General features: G+C 43.5%; 1 protein-coding gene across 2 annotated transcripts; it reads right to left on the minus strand.

Annotated features, from left to right (window-relative positions):
- Window positions 1-757: 757 nt before the first annotated feature.
- LOC110537472 (integrator complex subunit 2) lies at window positions 758-22,889 on the minus strand. Of its 2 annotated transcripts, none has more exons than XM_021623541.2 (25): window positions 22,305-22,889; window positions 21,350-21,706; window positions 20,641-20,779; window positions 20,317-20,419; window positions 20,021-20,134; window positions 16,998-17,128; window positions 16,625-16,795; window positions 16,288-16,508; window positions 15,958-16,083; window positions 14,186-14,257; window positions 13,356-13,470; window positions 12,844-12,912; window positions 12,467-12,601; window positions 12,009-12,188; window positions 9,686-9,797; window positions 8,918-9,022; window positions 8,264-8,428; window positions 5,533-5,734; window positions 4,589-4,714; window positions 4,072-4,279; window positions 3,425-3,706; window positions 2,810-2,917; window positions 2,522-2,627; window positions 2,065-2,241; window positions 758-1,225 (listed from the first exon to the last, which is right to left on the minus strand). In XM_021623541.2, the coding sequence occupies exons 2-25, from the start codon at window positions 21,640-21,642 to the stop codon at window positions 1,047-1,049; spliced, it is 3,639 nt and encodes a 1,212-aa protein (XP_021479216.1). In that variant the 5' UTR covers window positions 21,643-21,706; window positions 22,305-22,889; the 3' UTR covers window positions 758-1,046. The 2 variants fall into 2 exon arrangements, with proteins under 2 accessions (XP_021479216.1, XP_021479215.1); XM_021623540.2 differs by having other exon boundaries at window positions 21,350-21,714; window positions 22,305-22,888.
- Window positions 22,890-23,206: the final 317 nt, after the last annotated feature.

Genomic DNA, 23,206 nt, shown 5'->3' on the forward strand with positions numbered 1-23,206 from the left:
GTTGTGAAGAGTGCCCCATGGTGGTGGTGGGGTTATGGTATGAGCAGGCATAAACTCAATCAGTCTGAGGCTCACTCTGACCAACTGGTACATATTTGTATTCCCAGTAATGTGAAAGCCATAGATTAAGGCCTAATTAATTTTTCAATTGACAGTTTTCCCATATATAAACTGTAAATCAGTCAAATCTTTGAAATTGTTGCATGTTGCGTTTATATTTTTGTCCAGTGCACAAACACGAGAACGCAGAAAAATTGTAAATCCACGATTTTGTACTGCGCAAGGAGGTTCCTTGCCGTTATAGCTTCCACACATGAACATTTCCCAGAACTAGTGGTTTCTATGCGATTCCGCCACGCGTAGAAGTAGATGACAGCACATCACTCACACAATACGATCAAAACAAAGATCTACACACAAGCAAGAGGAATTTCTCAAAATATACAAAATATGGATGTACTATATTTCGGAGTTCTTTAGTGTTTGTAGAACCATCTGTAACTGGACATTCATAAGATAACTGTTCTCCAGAACCGAGAACGAAGAGAGTATCACCAATACCAGGTTAGTTGGTGGCGTTTTCCATTAACCAAGCAGTAACCTAGTATGGAAGCATTCACATATCAGTGTTTCTAACAGCAGCCAACGTTGCTGCAGAGTGGAGCGCAACTGCGCAGATACAGTAGTCTTGCATCGCGCTCATTTGCAATATATGCGGTTGATCCTGCTACTTGTGGCAATGTGATAAGGACGAGTCTCAGTTTAAGTTTTTTTTAATACAAACAAGATGTACAATACAAAAACACTACATAATTCAAGGTTACCTGATCATTTCAAAAAAACTTTTTTTTTTTGCTGAGAAAGAAGTCAGCTTAGAAAAATATTTATACAATGGTCAAGAAAACAGACCTACAGCATATTGTATCTTTCATTACCTACAAAATACAGACATCGCACACTACAACATACACATTGAAAATAACACTCATATCTAAACGTACAACCCTGCACCAGCCCCAGTGCTCTCTCCACCTGCAAGTCTCTGTCTATAGTCCGTGTTGGCTGGTGCTGATGATGTCCATGAAGGTGGCTTCTATCCGGTAGCAGAGCTGGACATCCGGGTCAGCACCACCCAGCTCCTCTGCAGCCCTCTGGGGAAGGCTCAGCTTGGACTTGTCCCCTCCTGAAACTACCTCCTGAGGCTTCACCTTCAGGTACTGCAGCCCTGAGGGAGGGAGAGAGGGTACAGGAGAGAGAAGAGGGATGTTAGACTATACTGCTATTGATGCACCTTTATAAATGCTCATCTCTTGTTCAGTGTTCGGGTCAACTTCGATTCAATTCCTGGCAGTTGAATTGGACATACAGTGGTGCCTGAACGGACTGAAATTGATGTGGAATTGACCACATCTCCAATGCAGTTACACTAATGAGTAAATCTGTACACGTGTTCATGGTCTTTTCCTATAAAATTAGATCCAACACTACTGAAAAAAAAAGACTATGGGAGCATTGCAACTAGAATGAGTTCTCTATTATGTAGAAAGAGGAGGAAGGGAAGCGCTACTAAGGTACACAATAGTACATTTTGGTAGATAGAAGGGTAAAAGGGGTAAATTGGTCATCAAAAAGAAAGGAGGACCAAGGCACTCTTCATATAATTGATTAAAATGTCTTTATTAGTATGGTATGTTCAATAGAAACAACATTTTTAAAAACTGACGCGTTTCGGCTGCATGGCCTTCGTCAGGGAGTAACAGTTTTTAAAAACTTTGTTTCTCTTGAACATGCCATACTAAAAGGCATTTTAATCAATTATATGAAGAGTGCCTTGGTCCTCCTTTCTTTTTGAGTTCTCTATTATATTCCAAATCACACAAGAACATTTCATTACACTAACCGTGATAAGGGCCGGGACTCATTGGTTTTTAATAAATAAATCATCATTTTTATGAACTTCCACTGCCCTCCAAAACCATCCTCTTCAGTTTCCTCCTCAATTCATCCCCCTTGGTTGGAGAGCGAGGTAGAGGCAGTGTTCCCTTTTAACACACACACACTTACTGGTGATGAGCGGGTCGATGTCCCTGGTCTTGGTGGACACGTCAGAGGCACAGACCTGTCCCACCTGCACCAGCAGGGTCGCCACGTCATCGTAGAGTGGAGGGAAGGCCTGGCAGAACGCCACCAGGCACGGCAGGGTAGGCATGAAGAAGGAGAAACGCTTGGCACGGGTCAGCACTGAGGGAGAGCAATAGAGAGAAACATATGAACATCATGAACAGCAAGGAGGCTAGAACAAGCTGTACCTAGACCTAACAGGGGAAAAGGCTGTTATGAGTGATGACAATGCTGCACTAACAGAGACCCACCAGGAGATGACACTAACATACCAGAGTACAGAGACAGGGAGGCCGGTAGGACATGATGCAATAAGGGGAGGAAAAAGAGGGCCAACAATGACAGGGTAGAGATGGGGGAGGTGGAGAGTGATAGATGGATAAAGCGAGAGAGAGCTGACCTGTGAGCAGCGTGGCCATGACACTGACGGCCAGGCGGGCCACGCTGAGGGACTTGGGCAGGGCGTACTGGGTACACAGGTGGGACAGCAGCTGGATGGCAAAGATCTGTAGAGGGAGACAAGAACCAGTTATTGCCAGTACTTTCTGTCCAGAGAGACAGGTTTCAGTAGAAATTTTGCTTAAACAGGCCTGGAAACAAATTGATGTAAAACACTGACAAAGGCACAGGGCTAATCATGCTCAGCTTTGTGGGCTTGGATGCCAGATGAGGACACAGGGGGGCTCACCTGTTTCTCCAGCTGGGGCTGGGCCAGCAGCTCTGGGATGAAGTCCAGGCAGATATGGATGGAGGGGATGCCAGCTACGGTCAAGGGTAGCAGAGCTTGAGGGTAACCCTGAGACAGAAGGTGAGAGAAGAAAGGAGACAGAATAGAATGAAAGTAAAAAGGAGTGAAAAGCAGAGGGTAAGTAGTAGCTTTGACTGAGCTTCTGTCTTGCGATGTAAACACACAGGGTAGCCGCAGCGGCAGCTTGTGTGCGCAGCACGGATCCAAGCAGGCAGGATTACTGCGACAGAGGGGCAGGATTGTGTTGATGAAGTGAAACATATGGCAGCTTCCTACTACTGGGACTGCTGCAGTCATTCAGGCTGCAGGACATTCCTTCCCCTCTCACGACTCACACACTGACAACAGCTCTTCTGTGGCACACGGGAGGACACATTCATTATCCCAGCCTGTAGACGCCATTTTGTTATGCTGTTTGTTATGACTAAATGCTGCCATGACGGGATCATATCTGTAAAGACACTTTCAGACCTTGAAGCCTTATCGACAAAGGGGCTAGGGGTCCGTTTGGAATTAAAAAAAAACATCACTTGTACGTAGTAGAACAGTGTTTACCTGGAAGTGAACCAGTTTGGCGATGTTGGGGTCAGCGATGAACATCTGGTGCAACAGACAGCAGATGAGACACTGCACCTCCCTCAGGTCACTGAGTAACCCCCCATCCGGCTCGCCTTCCCCTTCCGCTCTCCTGGCCCCCTCTTCCTGTTTGATGGGCCCGGGCGCAGCCCTCATGCTCTGGAGCAAGCTCTCAGCGTCACCCCCAGCCCCTAAGGGCCCAGTCTGCACCTCTGAGGTGGGCAGACACACCTCCAGCAGGATCTGGACTGCAGCACTGTCCTGGAGTCAGAGAGAAGAACAAGACAGAGACGTAATGTGAGATTCTACCTACAACTGAAATGACTGATGTACTATACACTCTGTGTGTCTGTGTGAGTGGACACGTTTTCCTATACTTGTAGGTACCAGAAGTCCTCAGAAGAACAGTAACAGTAAGTAACAGTAAGAACACTAAAATTCTGATAAGTGAGGACATTTTGCCAGTCCTCACTTGCAAAAAGGCTATTTTTAGAGTTAGGATTAGATTTAGGTTTAGGGAAAATAGGATTTTGAATGAGAATTGTTGGTCCCCAAAAAGTCCTCACAAGTATAGTACAGCTGTGTGAAAGAGGATGTATGAGCGGGTGTCTCTCCCACTGTGTTACCTGAGCGGCCAGCAGTGCGTTCTTCAGCTCCTCTCGGGTGACCTCTGGGGTGTCTGGCTGTCCAGCCTGTCCCAGGCCCAGGTTAGAGATGGTCTGGCTCTGCCGGTCAAAGTCCGCTGTTTCCTTCAGGTGGGAGTTGAGGTAGGCCTTGGAGGCCAGGAGGTAGCCATTCAGCATGTGGAGAACAATGTCCATCAGAGGGGGACACCTGAGGAAGGGACACAAAGATGTTATTTACTCACATAATGATGTAGGCTTCATTGTGTTTAAACAGGAAATACGTTTTACAAATTCCAAGTCTACAATTGCAAAACAATACATTGGGATTCAAATATATTGAGCCCTTCTCCAGCCCAAATTTGATCAAAATGTCTCCCACAGTACACTTGTGTGTGTCTCTCTGCACATTCCAGCTATAGACAGTTGGCAATCAGTTTTCCTGACCCTTGAAACTTGTTTCAGTCCGTACACAAAGAAAAAGGTGCAACAGTAAAGATAACCATGTGCTGTAGCCTACCTGTAGACCCTTTGGTCACAGCGCAGCACGATGAGGGGGTCAACCATCAGGTCATTCTGAATATACCTCTGCTGCCTCAGCATCTTCACTGAGGGCTGCAGGGCATTCACCGTCATCACCCACAGCCTGGAGGAAAACATGGAGGAAAGAGAGCAGGGCCATGGTCAGTGGGGAGAAAATGTTTTCAGACAAAGTGCCCCAGTGATATATTACCTGAACTTGTCCAACACATTTTCATTTTCTGTTGCAGAACGTTTTGCTACGCTGTGGACTTCTAAACACAGTCATAAGGTTTCTTTTTAAAGGGATGATGTTACTACTAGCTATACAGTAGCCTGTTGCAGCAGATCTATTTTGTGATGATCAACTCTATTCAATTGCAAACACCTTTCAGTTTCCCATTGAAAACTCTAATGGTGCATTCAAGCAAGGACAAGATTTCCTTTCAGACAGAGAAGCAGCTACCACCAGTTCTCTTCACACTGTTGTCTGTGTTCCCTCCTGCAGACTGTATGACATTAATCAAATGGTTCCCGTGAGAGGTCGACACTCCAACACCAGCGCTCCCTTCCAGCTTCATCACTCCTTCCTCCCCACAGGCCTCCCTCTGCACAGCACCATTCAATACCACCACAGACGGTTGAAGAGGGGATGAGGAGGGGGGAAAAAAACTATCTATTATGCCCCAAACCCTGGAGAGTCCCCTCCCTTTTTCCTGCCCTGAGCTGTCGTGTCCTCGTTACAGAGCAGCTATCCATGCATGCGGGGATTCATTGGTCTGCCTGCTCCTGCTGACTGTAACTCAGTGCCCCTGGAAACACTGGGGCACTGAGGGTCCACCCCCTTATCACCACCAGTGAAGACAGAAATGGAATTGAACATGAACTCCATCTCTGGTCGCGACATCCAGCAAACAAGCCCTTCCTCTCTATAATATTGCTGACCTGCGGGGCATGACAGTGTTGAGGACCATCCAGAGTTTGTTGAGGGTCTGGGGGATACGTCGGGGGACACTGGGGCCCAGTAGCAGCCCCATGCTACCCGTCAGAGCCTCGGCGTAGGGGATCAGGTCTCCAGCTGACAGCAGGGTCAGGTGGTCCAGCATCCTCATAAGTCTGGGACCACTGGAAGGAACCTTCTGGAAGGCTGGGAGAGAGGGAGGAGAAGAAAAAGCTTAAAAGGAGAGTCTTAAAAGGGCCGATCCTGGATTCGAAAAAACAAAAAAGCGGGGACACCCACAGAACTTGTTTTGGTAAACAATGTATGGCTGAACAATTTATCAAATGTACATAAAGTTGCATATCCATATCGCAAGAGATCCATATTTTTGGCAATATTTTGAAACACCGCCTGTAACATCGGTTTTCATAGTTTACTCCGATTGTAGTTTCTCCCTCTAGGATGCTTTTCCACACAAACCAAGTCCCGCCCCCTGTCACTCACTCAAACAGGCAGCAGTTCTCCTCTCTGTAGATTCACTCAACAGAATCCAAACAAGAACGATGCTGCATACTTTGCTTCTTAAAAGTAAATCCATTTTGTATTTATTTTACTATTAGTTAGTGTATTTAAAAAAAAAATAATTACCCCGTTTTCTCCCCAATTTCGTGGTATCCAATTGTTTAGTAGCTACTATCTTGTCTTCTCGCTACAACTCCCGTACGGGCTCAGGAGAGACTAAGGTTGAAAGTCATGCGTCCTCCGATACACAACCCAACCAAGCCACACTGCTTCTTAACACAGCGCGCATCAAAAAAAAATATTGAGAAAAAAAGTTTGTGTATCTTCCCATCAGCAAATGCTAGTTAGTTAGACTTAGCAAGCTGCATGTGCCCAATTTTTGGGGCCGTTAGCTGCTAATGCTAATTGCTATCACTAACTAGCAAGCTAAATGCACTGACTGAGATAGGGCAAATCTGGCTAACAAACTGTAGCTCTAATACAGTGGTGGTGTACATCAAAATGTTTGTGCTACAACATGTTCTAAATCAGAGAGGAATAGCGAAGCATATTCTAAAATCTTTGTCTGAATGTAACAGCTATTCAAATCTAACTAGGGTCCCCTGGGAAAGAATGACCAATATTTAGGTTCCAGCCCCGTCACTACTCCTACCTGTCTTTTTCATTCATTGTCATGCCAAACACTGTATTCCAACCATATAATTAGAATAATTATTATATATGATTTCAACGGTTCATCCAAGTGTTTTTTAAATATTAGAAGTCAAATCGCAATATTTAGTGCAAAATAAATAAATACATTTGTGATTAGATGTTTTGCCCATATCATGCAGCCCTACAGCTGAGGGACGAGGCTGGAGAAATTAAACCTCTTATATTTAATATAGAAGTCAAAAAAAAAAAAAGTACAAATCCTAGACTGCCCTGTTAATACAGTTTATTTAGGGTTGGTTTCCCAGACACAGATCAAACCTAGTCCTGGACTAAAAAGCACTTTCAATGGAGATTTGTAGTCCAGGCCTAAAATGACTCTGGTTTGGGAAACTGGCCCAGAGTGTTAATAGATTGGCTTGATACAATCTAGTCTCCTTTCCTTCCACTCCACTGATCTGAAACCACAGGACAGCCTGAAGGTGATATAGCAGAGGTCAATCGTGAGGCTTGCTTTCACCTGTCCACTTATTTCACATCAATGTGGATGGAGGGAGCAGATGGCATGGGTAGAAAGGAAAAAAAGCAAGAGAAAGAGAGAGGGAGAGTACACACATCTCTCTAGTCTCAACTCCTCTCTTTTCTGCTCTGTTCTGCAGCTGATTCACTTAAAAGGTCAACCTCCCCAACAACAGAGGCTGTTAATATCACTATGACATAAAAGCACTACTTGCATCCCAGGCTCTACTGAACACCACCAAGCCTCTGTTTTGCTGCAGTATAGGATCCCTCCTCTCCTTCCCTCTTTGTGTCCACTGTAATCCAGGAGACGGTCGCCTCTGGGCCTCCTCTTTCTCTTCCTTTCTAAAAACGGCTACTTTTCTCCATGGCACACTAGGGAAATGACTTACATAACCAAGAAACAAGCTCCAGGTTACGATTCAAATTTAAAGATTTTCTTATAAAGAAAATGTATTTTGTTTTTGATGGGGAGAATATTGGATTACATTTGCGTGTAGATAGATTATTTCCCTCCTAATCAGATGTAGTTTTACAGATGAGATTAGGTTAGAAGTGCCTTGGAGCTATGCAGCAGTAGTAGGTCTGATTCCCTGACAGTGAAAGTATTTGCGTCTCAAATTGCACCCTATGCCCTATAAAAGTAGTGCATATTTAGGGAAAAGGGTGCCATTTGGGATGCAACCATGGTGATCTACCAGGGGGCTCCATCTCTCTATTAGAGGCCAATAGCAGCATGATAATCTGACACTGAAGCCCTTACTGCAGGATAACAACACACTTTTCATCACATGACCCTGTGTTTATCCCACTCACTATTACGGAGTCTAGAACTACTCTTCTCTGTTGAGTCCCAACTACCTTCCCAAACTGCACATTACTCTTTATTGGCCTCTTATAGGGCTTCTTCAAAAACTAGCCCCATAAAATCTGATATAAACTCACCATTCCCAAAACTGTTCTCTCCACCCTAACCCCCATTCCCCACAACCTCCCCACTCCCTCAACCTCCCCACCCCACTCCCTCAACCTCCCCAGTCTCACCGTCATGGAGTTGTGTCTGGGAGTATCTGCAGGTGTTAGAGGTGAGCAGCATCCTCCGGAGCAGAGGCAGGGTTCCTGTCACCTCCTCCTCACACACCCAGTCCTCAACCATACACAGGTGGGGGTAGTTAGTGGCCAGCAGCCGCAGCAAGGCCGAGTGGAGGCCTGGGGAGGGGGAGGAAAGGAGAGGAGTCAAAAGACATGACACTAAAACAAGCAAAGGAAAAGAACGCTGACCCTAAAGAAGGCTAATACACTGAAATAAGTTATACACACAGTGTTACAAATTAGCAGGTAAGAATGGCTTGCATTAGGTTGATGGTAGCCTACACTAAACACTGGCTACCAGGCAAATAGGTGCCTAAATAAACTTGCTGGAGCACCAAAAGAGAAAGTGTAGTAGGTTAATCAGTAGGCTAACTAGTTGCTTTCATAACATTAACTGGTAAAAAATATAATAAATTACATTTTAAGTTACAAATTATACACTTTTGACTCCCTAAATTATCTGGGTACACTTTGCATATACATAGAATCTATGTTGATGGGGCTTTAAATATGACCGATTAAAAACAATGTCAATTCAAAAGACACTCCAACCCCTACTTACTGTAATAAGTACTTAGGGATACCCTGTACATTAGATGTACTTACCCCCCAACTCCTGTTGCAGGCCCTGGGCCTGGGTGATGAGGTATTTGATGGGGATCTGGTCCATGAGTATGGCAGAGTACGACTTGGGCTTCCTCTGCATCAGAGCTGAGGACAGAGGAGAGGTTGATTTGGCCCTGCTGTCTACTTAAAAACACCCTGTGTGAGTACTACCAGAGTGGGGTGATTCTTCACTGAAATGGCTTCAATAACAATTCTGATGGGCATCATTATTCCTGCCTGAAGGGTGCAGCAGCACAACAATTAAGAGGGGAGCATATGTATAAACTAACACAGACGTAAATGAGGACTAATGAAGGGAGGGAAGACCTTACCATCCAAGAAATACTGACTCTGCCAAGTCATTCAGTCCAGTAGGTAACACCTCCCCTGGACATTATACTTGGCTGGTTATTGAGAATAAATGGAAGCTTGAAAGAAAGCCAAGCCAGCCAAGCCAGGAGGGGAGAAAGGAATCCCCCATAGCAACACACAGTTTCATAGTAGCTTAACAACAGAGGACAAAGCCTGCCTTTTCCCTTGGTTCCCTGACACTCTCTCTCTCTGTCCATTCCAAACACAGCATAGCTTCTTCAATGGAGAAGACAATGTAAGTGCCTGAGTGGAGGAGAAGAAAAAGCAGCAACAGGAGGAGAGAAGCCAAGGGTGGCTGAATGAATGAAGTTCAGGAGTAACATACGCAATGGTACTTGTATTTATCAGGGGATCCCCATGGTACACACCCAGGAGGAGATTGTGTAGGATACATACCCAGTTGTTTAGTGTTGGACAGGAGAGCCTCCTCATAGGACAGAATATAGTAGAGGATGAGGAGCTGTGTGGTGATGCTGTATCTGGAACGCACCGCTCGACCACCCTCTCCCTGCCAGAGAGAGAGATGGAGAAAGAGAGAGATCGGGGGGAGACAGAGACGAGGAGAGGTCAGGGGCAGGTCGCCACAGAGTGTTCTACACTGCAGGGCCAATGGGCTACTAGCGACAAATGGCCCTCTCTCTGACCTTCTCAGGCAACCAAGGCGGAATAAAAGAACAAAGTGGATGGCAGGACGTGAATACGGCGTTGCTGATGTATGACATCGTTAAATATCATGTCAGTGGCTGCAGACAGCCCAATAGACCAGGGAGACTATAATGATATTAAAGGCAATTTACTCCCAATGGCCTCTAAACATAACGAATGGTCAGATTAATTGATTGAAACGGACCAACTACCATTTAACGTGAATATTTTACATGGTGGCTTTGCTGCTTGCTTTTAAATCTGCACCATCCAGTGATTGTGTCAAACCTTGTTTTATCTCCAAAGCATGTACAACCTGTTTGAGCAATCTATATTTTACAGCATGCATGGATACATTTATATATTTGGGCTGTTAAGAGCTAGTTTGATCTGTCTGACATGTTTTTCTCATTAATTAGCCGTTGATGGAAGGGGTTTTGACCCCGTCTCCACATTTAACTGCCTTAAAATTCAATCTAAAAATGGATTCAATTCGATTTCTTCCTCCAACCGATCTACACAACCTACTCCACATTTTCAAAGTGACATTTATTTTATAGAACATTTTCCAAATTAATAAAATAAAAGACCCCTGGGTTAACACTTAGTGGAAGCACCTATGGCAGCCATACTCGATGTTCACATAATAATCAGAAATTCCCTTGACCACGCCCATAGATTGTTTTTCCCCAAACTCTTTCCAAGTGACCATCATTGTAAAATAAGAGCCAACTTCGTCATCAATTATACAGAAATAACAAAACACGCCGAAAAGCTGCTGTATTCTTCAATGTACACGTAACCAGGTTAAAAGTCCCAACCTACAGTTCGAAATGTCCCATGTAGGGAAATGGAGCCTGCAAGAAGATCCCTGTGGCTTCAGGCTATTCGGTGTGGGAGTGGGAAATGTGGGGACGCTGTGTTCAAGTAGGCTACACGTAGCTATGTGTGTGGAAAACATTTGATCACAAGTAAGACTTTTAACTTGTTCAGTATAGTCAGTTTAACTCCACTCACTACTTGTAGCTATATAGTCCGTTTGTTTGTGTGGTTGGTATTGGCTAGCTGTTCCGGTCAGTAGCTAGCTAGTACTCACGCAGGCCTACAATATGACATTTTTCTAAGTAGTGAGAATGGTCAGGAAAAGTCATTTTTAGACATGTACTTTTGTAATTGACTAAAACAAGCAGACAACAAAAGGTCACGTTCTATCGGATACCGACAGGGACTATTACAGCTGTGGATCATATTAAATAAGATTCTAGCAACCTTGCACTACTCTGAGGGCAACAAATCTATTGTTTTTGTAGAAATTGCTCAAGCTCAGTACATTTGGTTGGGAATCATTGATGGAAAGCAACATTCAAACATTGCCTCTGATTTTCAAGATTTACGTAAGGACTGCGACTGGAACCTTCAGCACCTCTTGGCAAGCCATTCTTGTGTCTTTACCAATGTCTTCACCAAGGAAATGTAATTGTCCCGCCGAAAAATAAAACTATCCCAAGATGATTTTCAAAATGTTTACTTAACCTTTATCTAACTAGGTTAGGTTTACAGGAAAGGACTGTGGGTTTTCCTCTTACTTTTTACCTGGGCTTTGCTACTTTCATATTTATTTTGATGCTGACAAACTCCCCAGTCCCTGCCAGTGACAAGAATACCCATAACATGATGCTGCCACCACAATACTTGAAAATTGTATTTGTAAAATTGTATGGCCTGTATGATTTAAAAGAATGAAGCCTGTGTAAAAAAAAAAAACTAGCTCCAAATCTATTCTGTTGGCAACAAGACCGTTAAGTAATACTGCACGACAAAGGAATTCACTTTTTGGCCTAAATTAAAAACTACAGGTTTGGGTGAAACCCCTATGTATGTTCAAGTATTGTGGTGGCAGCATCATGTTATGGGTATTCTTGTCACTGGCAGGGACTGGGGAGTTTGTCAGCATCAAAATAAATATGGAAGGAGCAAAGGCTAGGTAAAAAGTAAGAGGAAAACCCACCCCAGTCTTTAGAAAACCTTACCCCCTGTGTGTGTGTGTTACATGCGTGTTTAAAAACTCATTCACCCCTGCAGTGGAGCCTTGGTAGACGGTGAGGATCTCCTGCTCAGTGATTGGCTGGTTGGTGGCCTCAGGGTTGGCCTTGGAAGCTGGGGTCAGGATGGAGTTGATGTACACATCGATGAGGGGCAGCAGCTGGGTGTGGAGCGGGGTGGATGTCTCACACAGCTGCCTGTAGATCCAGTCCTATTGGAGACATGGAATTCAACAGTATTAATGTGTATATTAATATGTATTTGTTGTATAGACTATTGTACCAAAAAGGCTAGTACTAGTAAACATTTAAACTATTTCTCAGGTGTAAGTGCTCTTTCCCATATCTGCTTTTATAGCAAGTGGAATTCACCATGCTGCTCACCAAAGCCACAACCCTCATTCATTGGAAGTAACCAGTAGATGCAGCCATGAATGAACAGAAAAAGCATGAGGCCAATAACAGAACCACAGACTGGAGAACGGCCTACCTTGATGGAGACCTTGTGCTTGGTGAAGGCTCTGCTGCGGAGCAGCTGGTAGATACAGTGGATGGGCAGGAAGCCTGTGATGTTGGCACTCAGGTTGTTGGTAACCGCCACCCTCACAGCGTGGGCAGTGACCACCTCGACAAAAATCAATACAGTTTCAATACACCTGGCCAAAACTACGGATGGAGGATCAAATCAGTTCAAATACAAAAACATGAATAATGAAACAAGTTGAAATAGGTAAATCATTCTAATTACTGAAATGTTGAAATAATATGGCACTGTATAGCAAATAAACAACATGTAAATCATAAAGAAATATGCTATCTAAAAAGATTAGGCTAACTGTGGACAAATGGTATATGTGGCTGAAGTACCTGCTCAGTGAAAATCTCCTGGGTAAAGATGGTCTTCATTTTGCTCAGAGAGCTGGGCTTAATTGCAATCTGCAGGGAAGAAAGGGTGGCATTTACCAAGAGATCAGTTTAGACTGGTATCATTTACAGAAGGATCAGTTAGACTGGTATCAACCAAGGGAGTTGCTTTTATTGCAGCCAGTACCTAGTGAAAACATCCTGAGGGCAATGAATGAACCTGGCAGTTAATAATTCCACTCTATTCATATTGGATAACAGAAATTCTACATGACAAAAGCAGAATGGATTCAGTGCCGACAGCCTAGGGTGAGAATAAAATTCAATACAACCAAATTACATTGCACCCTCTTTCTCTGAGAAATGAAGTGACAGCAAAAATAACTGAACACAACAGTCAGTGTATTGGCAGGCAGCCCTCTGTTTGTAGGCTCCCTGCATAGCTGAAGTGGAGGAAGTACAACAGTTAGCCACTCTCCCTCTCTCCCTGGACTATCGATCCCTCCCCACCTTACCTTCATCCCCAAAGTGGAGCAGACCAGCTCGATGATGGCGCTGAGCTGGTTGCTATGGAAATACATGGCAACCAGTAATAGCATCTCTCCGAAGGAAGCGGCGACCCCTGCAGCACTGTACACACAAGAGTGTGTGAGAGAGGGAGGGAGAGAAAAAAAGGGGGTCAGGAGAGAGAGAGATTTAAACCGACGGCTTACAATGCATCTTAGAGGACAGCGCTTTAATAAAATGATTATGCCCAGCTATATTAGACACCCCCCTCCTCCGGCCTAGTGTCCCCTCCACGGCGCCGGGCAACACTCATTTACCATCCCAGAGGGGGAGTTGGGCTGCTGCAGTGATAACTCATGGTTCAATGAAGGGCTTATTACATTTTTAAAAGCCTGTCGGGGCCTCCCGGGTTTGTTCCCCCTTCCAGCCCAACTCCCCCCCTCATCCATCACCACCCACCCTGCCTCGCATCCCTGCACTGTTTGTTTTGAGACGAGCTCTGTCTGGCCTCAGCCTTTCTCCTACCAGAGAAAAACAGGGAACAGTGACTGGAACTGGGGACATGAAAAAGAACACTCAGGGCACTTTTTTTGTCAGACATTGCTAAATTCTGAGCCTGTTTAACTGGAAGACAATTACTGAATGTCGAGAGACATATGACTCATGTCATCATGACCATTTTGGAGGTTTGCTAATGAAATGCCCATATCGTGTGAAATGATTGCACCGATTGATGCGCAATCAAGGAAAACTAAAGTATATGAAAGGAAACACATACCGTTTGAACCCAGGTCTGATAATGTCTATCATCACATAAGGACCAGGCCACCATCCTCACCTCTCAAAGTACTCCTCTTCTTTGATCATCCAGCTGAGCCACATCACCATCAGCTGCTCCTGCTCCGGGGTGCTGCAGGAGACACACAATATCACACAACACCGTCACGTAGCCACAGATACCACTCAGTATAACGCTGCAGAGAAGCCACCTGTTTAATCTGGCTCTGTTAACCTAGCGAGAATCTTTCTGCCATCTGCTTGGTACTAGATACAAAGACTACTGTTAGCCTTTCACTGTCACATTGACACATTAGATCAGAGCTGTGAATACTTTGTACTGTGTTCGTTTGTGTGATTTTTATACTAGCAGGGCTCGACATTATCACTTGTCCTCTTGTCCAGGACAAGTTTTAAAAAGTCAGACAAGAATAAATAGATTTAAGTTGTTAAATCACAATATCAAACAATTACTCCGATCAGAATTGGATCAAAGGCCAACATTGGAATAATATTAAAATCAACTTTTAATGTACATAAATAAAAATGCCTACGTGCATCTTAGCTACAGCCTCTCATGTCTAAACCGATGTTGACATGAGAGATACTCCAGAAAATGTAGCCAAACTTGAATTACTTTTAATTATATAAATATAGGCTGAACGCCAGTCATGTTTGACAAATATAACGAAGGATAATTAACATTAACACCTAAAGGCCTGATTCGGTCAACAAAGGAGGCACGTTACTTCAGATCAAGTGGTAACAAGACTGGAGAGTTAAGGGTTGTGCCTGTTGAGCACCGCACATCACCCACCTTGAATCTGAGTGGAGGAGGTGAGCATTTTAAAACTATTTAACCTTAAACGTAACTGTTTAAAATCTAGACGTTTTATGTCATTTTATGAAGCATGTCTTACCTTGTTTTAAAGTAGCCTAGCCAAAATACAACCACAGAAATGTTGAGGGAATTATTTTAGAAACCAGCATTTTTCTCATGTTCTATTGGTTTTCAAAAGCAACATTATTTTATTGTCCAGCAGCCAAAGACAATTTCAGCCATATTAGTAACCCATGCTAGTTGATACATGTTTAGAGCTCCCCTCAGTCTCCATTTGTAATGGATATTTTCATCTCTGTCACATGAAACCACTTGCACGTGCCATGCATTTTTGAGAACGGTGTTTTCCCGCTAATCGCAAGTTTTGGAACATTCGCACATACCCTACAGCCATGTGCACATTGTTCAGCTTATAATATGAAGAAATACATTTTAAGTTAAACAGTCTGATCGGTTGCATCAGCCTCATTGCTAAAAAAAAATACAATTACGTGCAGTGGTTGTATTCATTTTGGATCCATAGAGGGAATTATTTTATAAAGAGATGAAAAAGTATTTGGTTGTAATTGTAGCCTAATGTTGTAATATTTTATAGGCTAACAAGGGTGGCCAACTATCCTCCAGGAGAGCCTTTAAAGGGGAGTGTTGTATTTTGAGACTGGCTTGAATATACAAAGAAGCCAATAGGCAGAGTGTAGCCTTCATTTCTGTCTGATTCTCGATGGTAAAAAGAAGATAGCAATGCGTTTTAAAATTGTGTTACAGACCATTTAACATTTTGAAAAGTATAACTTTTTTTTTTTATATATATATATATATATATATTTTTATATCTGTCCTTCTTGTCCAAAGGACAAGTGGCTAAAAAAGTTCATGTCAAGCCCTGCCCTCTCCTCCCAACCATTTAATGTGTTGAATGCGTCAGTGTCATTCTTTCTCGACGTGTGTTTTTACATGTCAAATTCATATAAAGATGTTGCTCGTGGTCATACCTGACGAGTGTGGGGAAGGCCAGTAGTTTACAGAAGGACAGAGAGACAAATCGAACCCCAGCTGGAGTGGCCGGGGGTCGACTGGTCATGAGCTGGAGGAGCTGCTCTGCCTCCTCATCAGTGGGCCTGTCAACGGGGGAAAGACACACACATTACTTCAACATGTCACAAACACACACAAATCTTCCAAAGGTTAATTACATCCTTTAAAAATGTTAAATAACTCCACCATCATGAAAATAATTCATGAACATTTCAAACAGTGGAACTATCAGAGACCATCAGTGCTATCCCAACTGATCTCCCCTCCCTCTCCTCCGTGTCACCTACCTGAGTCCTGCGATGCCCATGAGGGCACAGTAGAGTCTGAGCAGGGCGGAGGCCTTCACCACGTGCTCCTCCCGGAGACCAGAGTACCCAGAGCTGCTCTCTGCGTCCTCCACACTGTCGTTGGGCTCGTGGGTGCTGCGCGACCGGGGCAAGATGGCCACCAGCTCCAACAATAGCTGCCTACGCATCTGCCACAGCACAGAACTGCTCTCACGCTTCCTCTGAGGGAGGGGAGTTTGTAAGAGAGTATAAGGTATTGGTGAGACCTGTGTGTGTGTTTGAGGAGCAGAATGTACATTTGTATAGTTCAAATCTCATTGTAGGCAGTGTTCTTCACCTGTTGTCCGTTGCGTATGAACATGCTGAACCAGGTGCGTACTTTCCCATTGGTGCCCAGCAGCAGCCCACTGACGTAGGACACCAGAGGGCTGACTGCATCATCGGCCGTGTCAGGCTTATAGTCCAGGGTCAGGGCCACACCCAGACCTGGCAGGTGACACTCCTCCACCTGGGGAGGACAAACACACAGTGGACAGGACAGCATGACAGTTTTCATCAGGGCAGCAAACAGCAGTGGCATTTGCACAGCTCTACGGTTTAAGAGCCGAGTTGTACTGTGCTGGCCCGGTTACAAATCCACCCTAGTTGCTGGAAAGGACAAATGGTTCATGTACGACAGTGTGAAAAAGGCATAAGAGAGATGGTCTCACCACCATGGCTCTGATGTTGAGTGCCTGGGAGGGGTTCATCTGACACAGCTGTCTCAGGGCCTCTGTCCTGCGTCTCCCTCCCATGCTCTCCTCATCCTGACGCTCCCCGTTCTTTATCAGGCCCCTGCACACTGAACACACCACAGATATCAGTTACATGCTATGCGGAGAATGGTTGTTATTTTCAGAGGATGTGTTACATTATCTTATCAAAATACTATTTTACAAATACATCTGTATGAAATCCGTACAATGATTTGGGTTATTCAAATCATTTGTTGTTATTAATAATAACAGAGGATATGAAAGATGCATGAAAACAAGCCATTGTTCCATGTTCTTAACCTTCTTTCAAGGATCTTTAACAATTGTTCTTTGTCCCACCAGAGCATTTTCGCTGTCTGTTTGCTTCACCTTCAATGTCTGTAGCAGTGCATTATGCCATAGTAGACGGACTGCTTACAGAAATCCAATGAGGCCTGGAATCATTACTCATTTATTTGTAAATAAGATCTAATAGCTCTCAAAAGCACATGCACTTTAACAGGGCTTCTCTTTTTGACCGGTTATTCACTGTAGCTGACAGTCTAAAAGACTACATGTTTATGGCCAACTGAGACATGCACTAAAACTAGTGCATGATTAGTGCTGTTTGAGGACGGTTCGGTTTTGGCTCGATTGTTTAAAAAATAATAACGGTTTTCAGTAAAAAATATTTAACATTATTTTAGAGCTTCCCTCAGCCATCACCTGGCTTTTTTTGCTGACAGAGTGAGTGGAATGCTGTAACGCAGAATAAAACCATTAGAGCCCCATTATGGTAGTTAACGCCCATTACGGCTTATCACTTATTAACCATAACATATTCACATTACCGACTTTAAATCAAACATTTCAGTTGTGTATATTACTTATTTGATGACTTATTTTTCTATCCTTAAAAAGCAACAAATCCCTTTTAATGACCTATGTGGCATCGATAGGAGTCAGAAACAGTTATTCTAGTGTTAATATTGACTACAACACGTTGAACATTATTTTACTTGAGAAATACTGCACCAAACACCTAAGATGAACAATTGCGCAACTAAAACATCCTTGGCAAAAACATCTACATTTGTCATCTTATATTCATTCTGGGGATTTTGAGGAAGTGACATAGGCTTCCGTGACTACAGTGTCCCATGGGGGACAAACATTAACCAAACACGGAATCAGTCAGGAAACACACCAAGACTGAAATCTTGTTTTTCTAATGACGAACAGAAAAACACTTGCCAATCTGCGCGTTCAGTTGTACTCAGGCAGTAGCAGCCAGCGAGCCAGACAACAGTGGAGGGCTCATTGTAATTGCTGGACTGGAATAATTGGAACCGAGTCAAACATGTTGTTTCCATATGTTTGATACAGTTCCATTGATTCCATTCTAGCCATTACAATGAACCCATCCTCCTATAGCTCCTCCCACCAGCTCCCACTGCCAGGCAACCATCTTTTATTTAATACATTTAACTAGTTAAGAACAAATTCTTATCTACAATGACGGCCTTCTGCAGGGATTTTGCCTTTTGGTAGGCCGTCATTGCAAAAATCGCTGAAGTTGGAGACTTTTATCTCCCTCACCAACTTCAAACATCTGCTATCTGAGCAGCTAACCGATCGCTGCAGCTGTACATAGTCTATCGGTAAATAGCCCACCCAATTTGACCTACCTCATCCCCATACTGTTTATATTTATTTACTTTTCTGCTCTTTTGCACACCAATATCTCTACCTGTACATGACCATCTGATAATTTATCACTCCAGTGTTAATCTGCAAAATCGTAACTATTCGCCTACCTCCTCATGCCTTTTGCACACAATGTATATAGACTCTCTTTTTTTTCTACTGTGTTATTGACTTGTTAATTGTTTACTCCATGTGTAACTCTGTGTTGTTGTCTGTTCACACTGCTATGCTTTATCTTGGCCAGGTCGCAGTTGCAAATGAGAACTTGTTCTCAACTAGCCTACCTGGTTAAATAAAGGTAAAAAATAAATAAAAAAAATAAAAATAAAAATAAAAAAAATTGTAGGCTGTCATTAGCTAACAAACTATTTTATCTTCCATCTCCCCTACTTACAAAGAATTGCATATGCCATAAAAGACTCAAGAAGACCATGTTAGTTACCGCTTCATGTTCAAATCAAATTGTATTGGTCACATACAAGTGTTTAGCGGGTGTAGCGAAATGCTGTTGTTTCTAGCTCCGACAATATCTAACAACTTCACAACATATACCTAATACACACACAGCTAGGTAAAGGAATGGAAGAAGTAAATATGCTGGGCAAAGTTATGCCCCACACTTGATGCCTCAAGACAGGGCCCATTTCCCGCCCATTTATCTGAAAGAGGCCAATTCCAATAGCAAGCCATGAGGATTCACTAATGTTCAGCGCTATGTGATGTCTGCCGATTGACTGCTTCCTTCTCGCTGGTCTCGCTAATGCAAATAGGCTATTGACTCAGGCCTGACCCCCTGGTTGATAAGAAGGCACCAGAGGCTGCTAGCAGAGCTAGATCTTCATAATGTGTCTCTCAAAGCAGAGAACACACACACTCTGGGCCAGTAGCAAGACAATCATACTCATCTATATTATAAGGAGTACACATTAATCTAGTCCTACCTCTGGGGCTGAAACATTGTCCAATTACAAGGGGAAATACCTAACTGGGTGAAGAAATGTGGAATAGGCAGCCAATGTCAATAAGTATCTGCCTAGATTTACAATGGGATCTATACAGACACTGATTATTCTATTAGATTAAATATACTCCACCTATAGACTAGGATCAGCTTGCCAAACATGTGGGCCGCAGGCTCAATAAAACCAGCTAATCAACTAATACGGTCTTATAATTAGTAGTACAGGCATGGTAAAGCTAAACAATTTGTGCAACATACTGTAACAGTCCAAACGTAGAGTATATATTTATTGTTAATTTTCATAGACATTATTTTGCATTGTTCACCCTACCTTCATTAAAGCTGTCAGGGACGTTGGCAACCAGCAGGCACAAAAACCAGTCACCGTTTCTCACATGCAGCAAAGCCTCTGCCACGTCTATGATGGGCAGCAGAGAGGGCAACTCTGAGGACAAGAGGAGGAGGAGGGGGGGGCTGCAGACATCAAACTTGGGGGCTCCGTGCAAAACCAGTTATTTGATGTGAGAAAAGCTTCCAAATCAAAATCAGAGAAATTGCTGATTCTCAAATATGTTTTAGAAAACTGTCATTTCCACATAATGAGGTATTTTCTATTGACGCAAGTACCTGCTTGAAGTATACAGAGAACATCTGCAACTTCTTCCAGGTAAACAGGGCTCTCAAATAGCTCAGAGGACTTCAGGAACCATTCCCCATTGGAATCAGCCACCTGTATGACAAAACAGCCAAATTAACAACACACAAATACAACATTGAGTATGATAAACTGGACGCTTGCTAAAGGCAGGGCCACGTGATTCAGTTGGGCGCTACCCATTGGTGGTGGAGGTGGTGAGCTTCCCCCTTGCCTGGTAAAGTGCTTTGAGGGCCTGTAAAAGCGCCATACACATGTTAAACTAACCCCGTAGGAAGCAGTGAGATGACTGTTACCTTGTTCATGATGGCCAGTAGTTCACTGAGTGCCAGCCTGAGTCTCCTGAGAGGGTCACTGTGTTCAAACTCCAGGGTGAGGCCATGCTGCAGCTGAGACACCAGGATGCTCTCTCCATTAGAGCCACCCGCCTTGTGCCTGTCAGAGGGGACACCACCACACCAGAACAATCAGTATCTCCGATCCACTAAGGCTGGGACAACACCAGTATCGCAATGCTAACATTGCGATACTTGTTGGTATCGTGGCAAGGAAAGAAAACACAAAGCGGATTTATCTTCTTTAGGAAAACAGCCCTAATGTTGAAAACAAATCATTATGTTGTCATCCAGTCACATGTATTTATTTTACAAGCTATAGCACACAATATTTTACATACAGCAGATTTGTAAAGGACAAAAGAGTCTACTTCATGTTTTCAATTTTTTGCAATGGAAAAAATATTGCGATACTGGTCCTGACCCTACCATCCACACAACATGCTAAACAAACTCTTTACTCTGTTAAACAAATGGGAGATTCAAAAAATATGCATTTGATTTTGATTTTCCAAGTTTATTTACAAAAGGCTAAATATGAGGTTAGTCATATTACTAACTAAACACATCTACTCGACCTGTATAAGTTGTTTACTTGAGTTGAGTGTCCTTGAGTGTAATAATACAGTTAACTAGTGTCTCTGTCTCTGAGATCATTCAAAGGTTTTACCTGAGTTGCTGCTCCTTCCTGGCATCCTGCTCCAAAGCATGGAAATCGACAGACAGGAGGGCCACAATGGAGTTGACAGCCTCCACCCCGGAGAGCAGGCGCAGGATGAGCTTCTTGTCCTGGGCCCAGGACTGGCTCTGGTCGGCTGGGGCACACAGAGCCATCCGAACCAGGCAGGGCAGCAGCAGCCTCAGCTCTGGGTCACTCAGGGCAGCCAGACGCACCACATCCACCTTCTGCATGGCCTCAAAGGCATATGGGCTGACAAACTGCAGCCCTGCACTTTCTGACATCTCTGCTGGTAGTCTGGGACTGGGTCCACACCTCTCTGCTGGTTGTCTGGGACTGGGTCCACACCTGAGAGACTGGACAGAGTGAGGTTTCTAGTTGATGCTGTCCTGATGCTCCAGCTTAAAAGTGGAACTATTTGTAGCTTGGCATTCAATTGACTTGCTTCAGAAGTTTATGTTGCTTTGGATTTGAAGCTTCAATGATAGTGTTTTCCATGCAGTCATGTGAACAAAAATAATTTTGCATCCTTAGTTTATCAGCAAGTTAGCCAGAAAGCTGGTGACTTATTCAGGAACAGGCTGTGAATAAAAGGCATCGCTAACAAGCCTACTAGCTAAGCTAAACTCGCTTTGTGCTGACTTCTTAGATAGCTAACGTTACAACATGATCATGAAACACTTCCTGGTGATTTTAAGAGCAGGGAGCTTACCTAGTTAGTTAAACTAGTTTACATTAACATGATTTCAGGATTAAAGAAATTGCAATAATGGGCTAATGGTAACATAACTAGTAGCTAGCTAGCTACCTTGCTAGTTAGCTCAGTCAGCAACAGCTAGATAAGCTAGCCTAGTATGTCTGAAGGTGGAGTTCTTTAAATATAACGTTACATGTTATCATTAATCGATAATAAAACACGTGTCAACCGGTATAAATGTAACATTACCTTCTCTAGGGATGTGTCAACGAAGGAATGTAGCCTTTAGGACGTCAAACCTCTCACTCACGTAGCACAACAGCCACTCGTATGCATTCGCTGTATCCGTATTTCTGCTCCTAACAGTTAGCTAACGTAGCTAGCTCGCGAACTCTGACAGTCTCATTCTTACGAATCTGTCTGTATAAAGTAATTCAACCTATGTTCAGATAAATAAATATTTACAATATGATCACAATAAATTAATGTACATAAGTGACTAATTCAACATTAAAGGCTATATGGGCAGATGTGGGCAAAATGTTCAGCCACCACGGCTAGCTAGCAGAGTGCCTGGGAGTAGCTAGCACTAGCATTACTAGCATGCATTGGGGCGCTCCGCGTGCACTTTTTTGTCAGATTGCTGCTCTACCCCCCTGGATGACAGCCAAACAAAATCATGGTTGAATAAAGCAACAATACGTTATCTTTTAGCAACTGTTATACAAAAGTCTATAATGCTTTTTTCCCTCTGATTATTCTACAGGGTTGAATTATTTTGTTCCAGTGCAACATTGTCTAGTGCCAGCGCACAATGATGTTGAATCAGGTTAGAACTGGGATAGAATAAAACCCTGCACAATCGGGTCTCCAGGACCGGGACTGTCAGTGCTTTCATCATCCTTGCGGGCTACTATGTGCCTGAATCACAAGCAATTTTTTCTTGTTGACTGACTTTTTAAAAATTTAATGCAGACCCTGTAACAATCCCGATTTGGACCATGACTTAAAAAAACGGGCACTATTTGTATAAATTGGTATCAAAAATTTCTGAGTTCAAATAATATATAGATACATCTGTATACAGGCCTGTCTACACACAAAAGCAGACCATAGTCCAAAGGCCTAGATTTTAACAATAGAAAATGTCT

The sequence above is a fragment of the Oncorhynchus mykiss genome, chromosome 12 (assembly GCF_013265735.2).
Source record: "Oncorhynchus mykiss isolate Arlee chromosome 12, USDA_OmykA_1.1, whole genome shotgun sequence".
Lineage (NCBI taxonomy): Eukaryota > Metazoa > Chordata > Actinopteri > Salmoniformes > Salmonidae > Oncorhynchus > Oncorhynchus mykiss.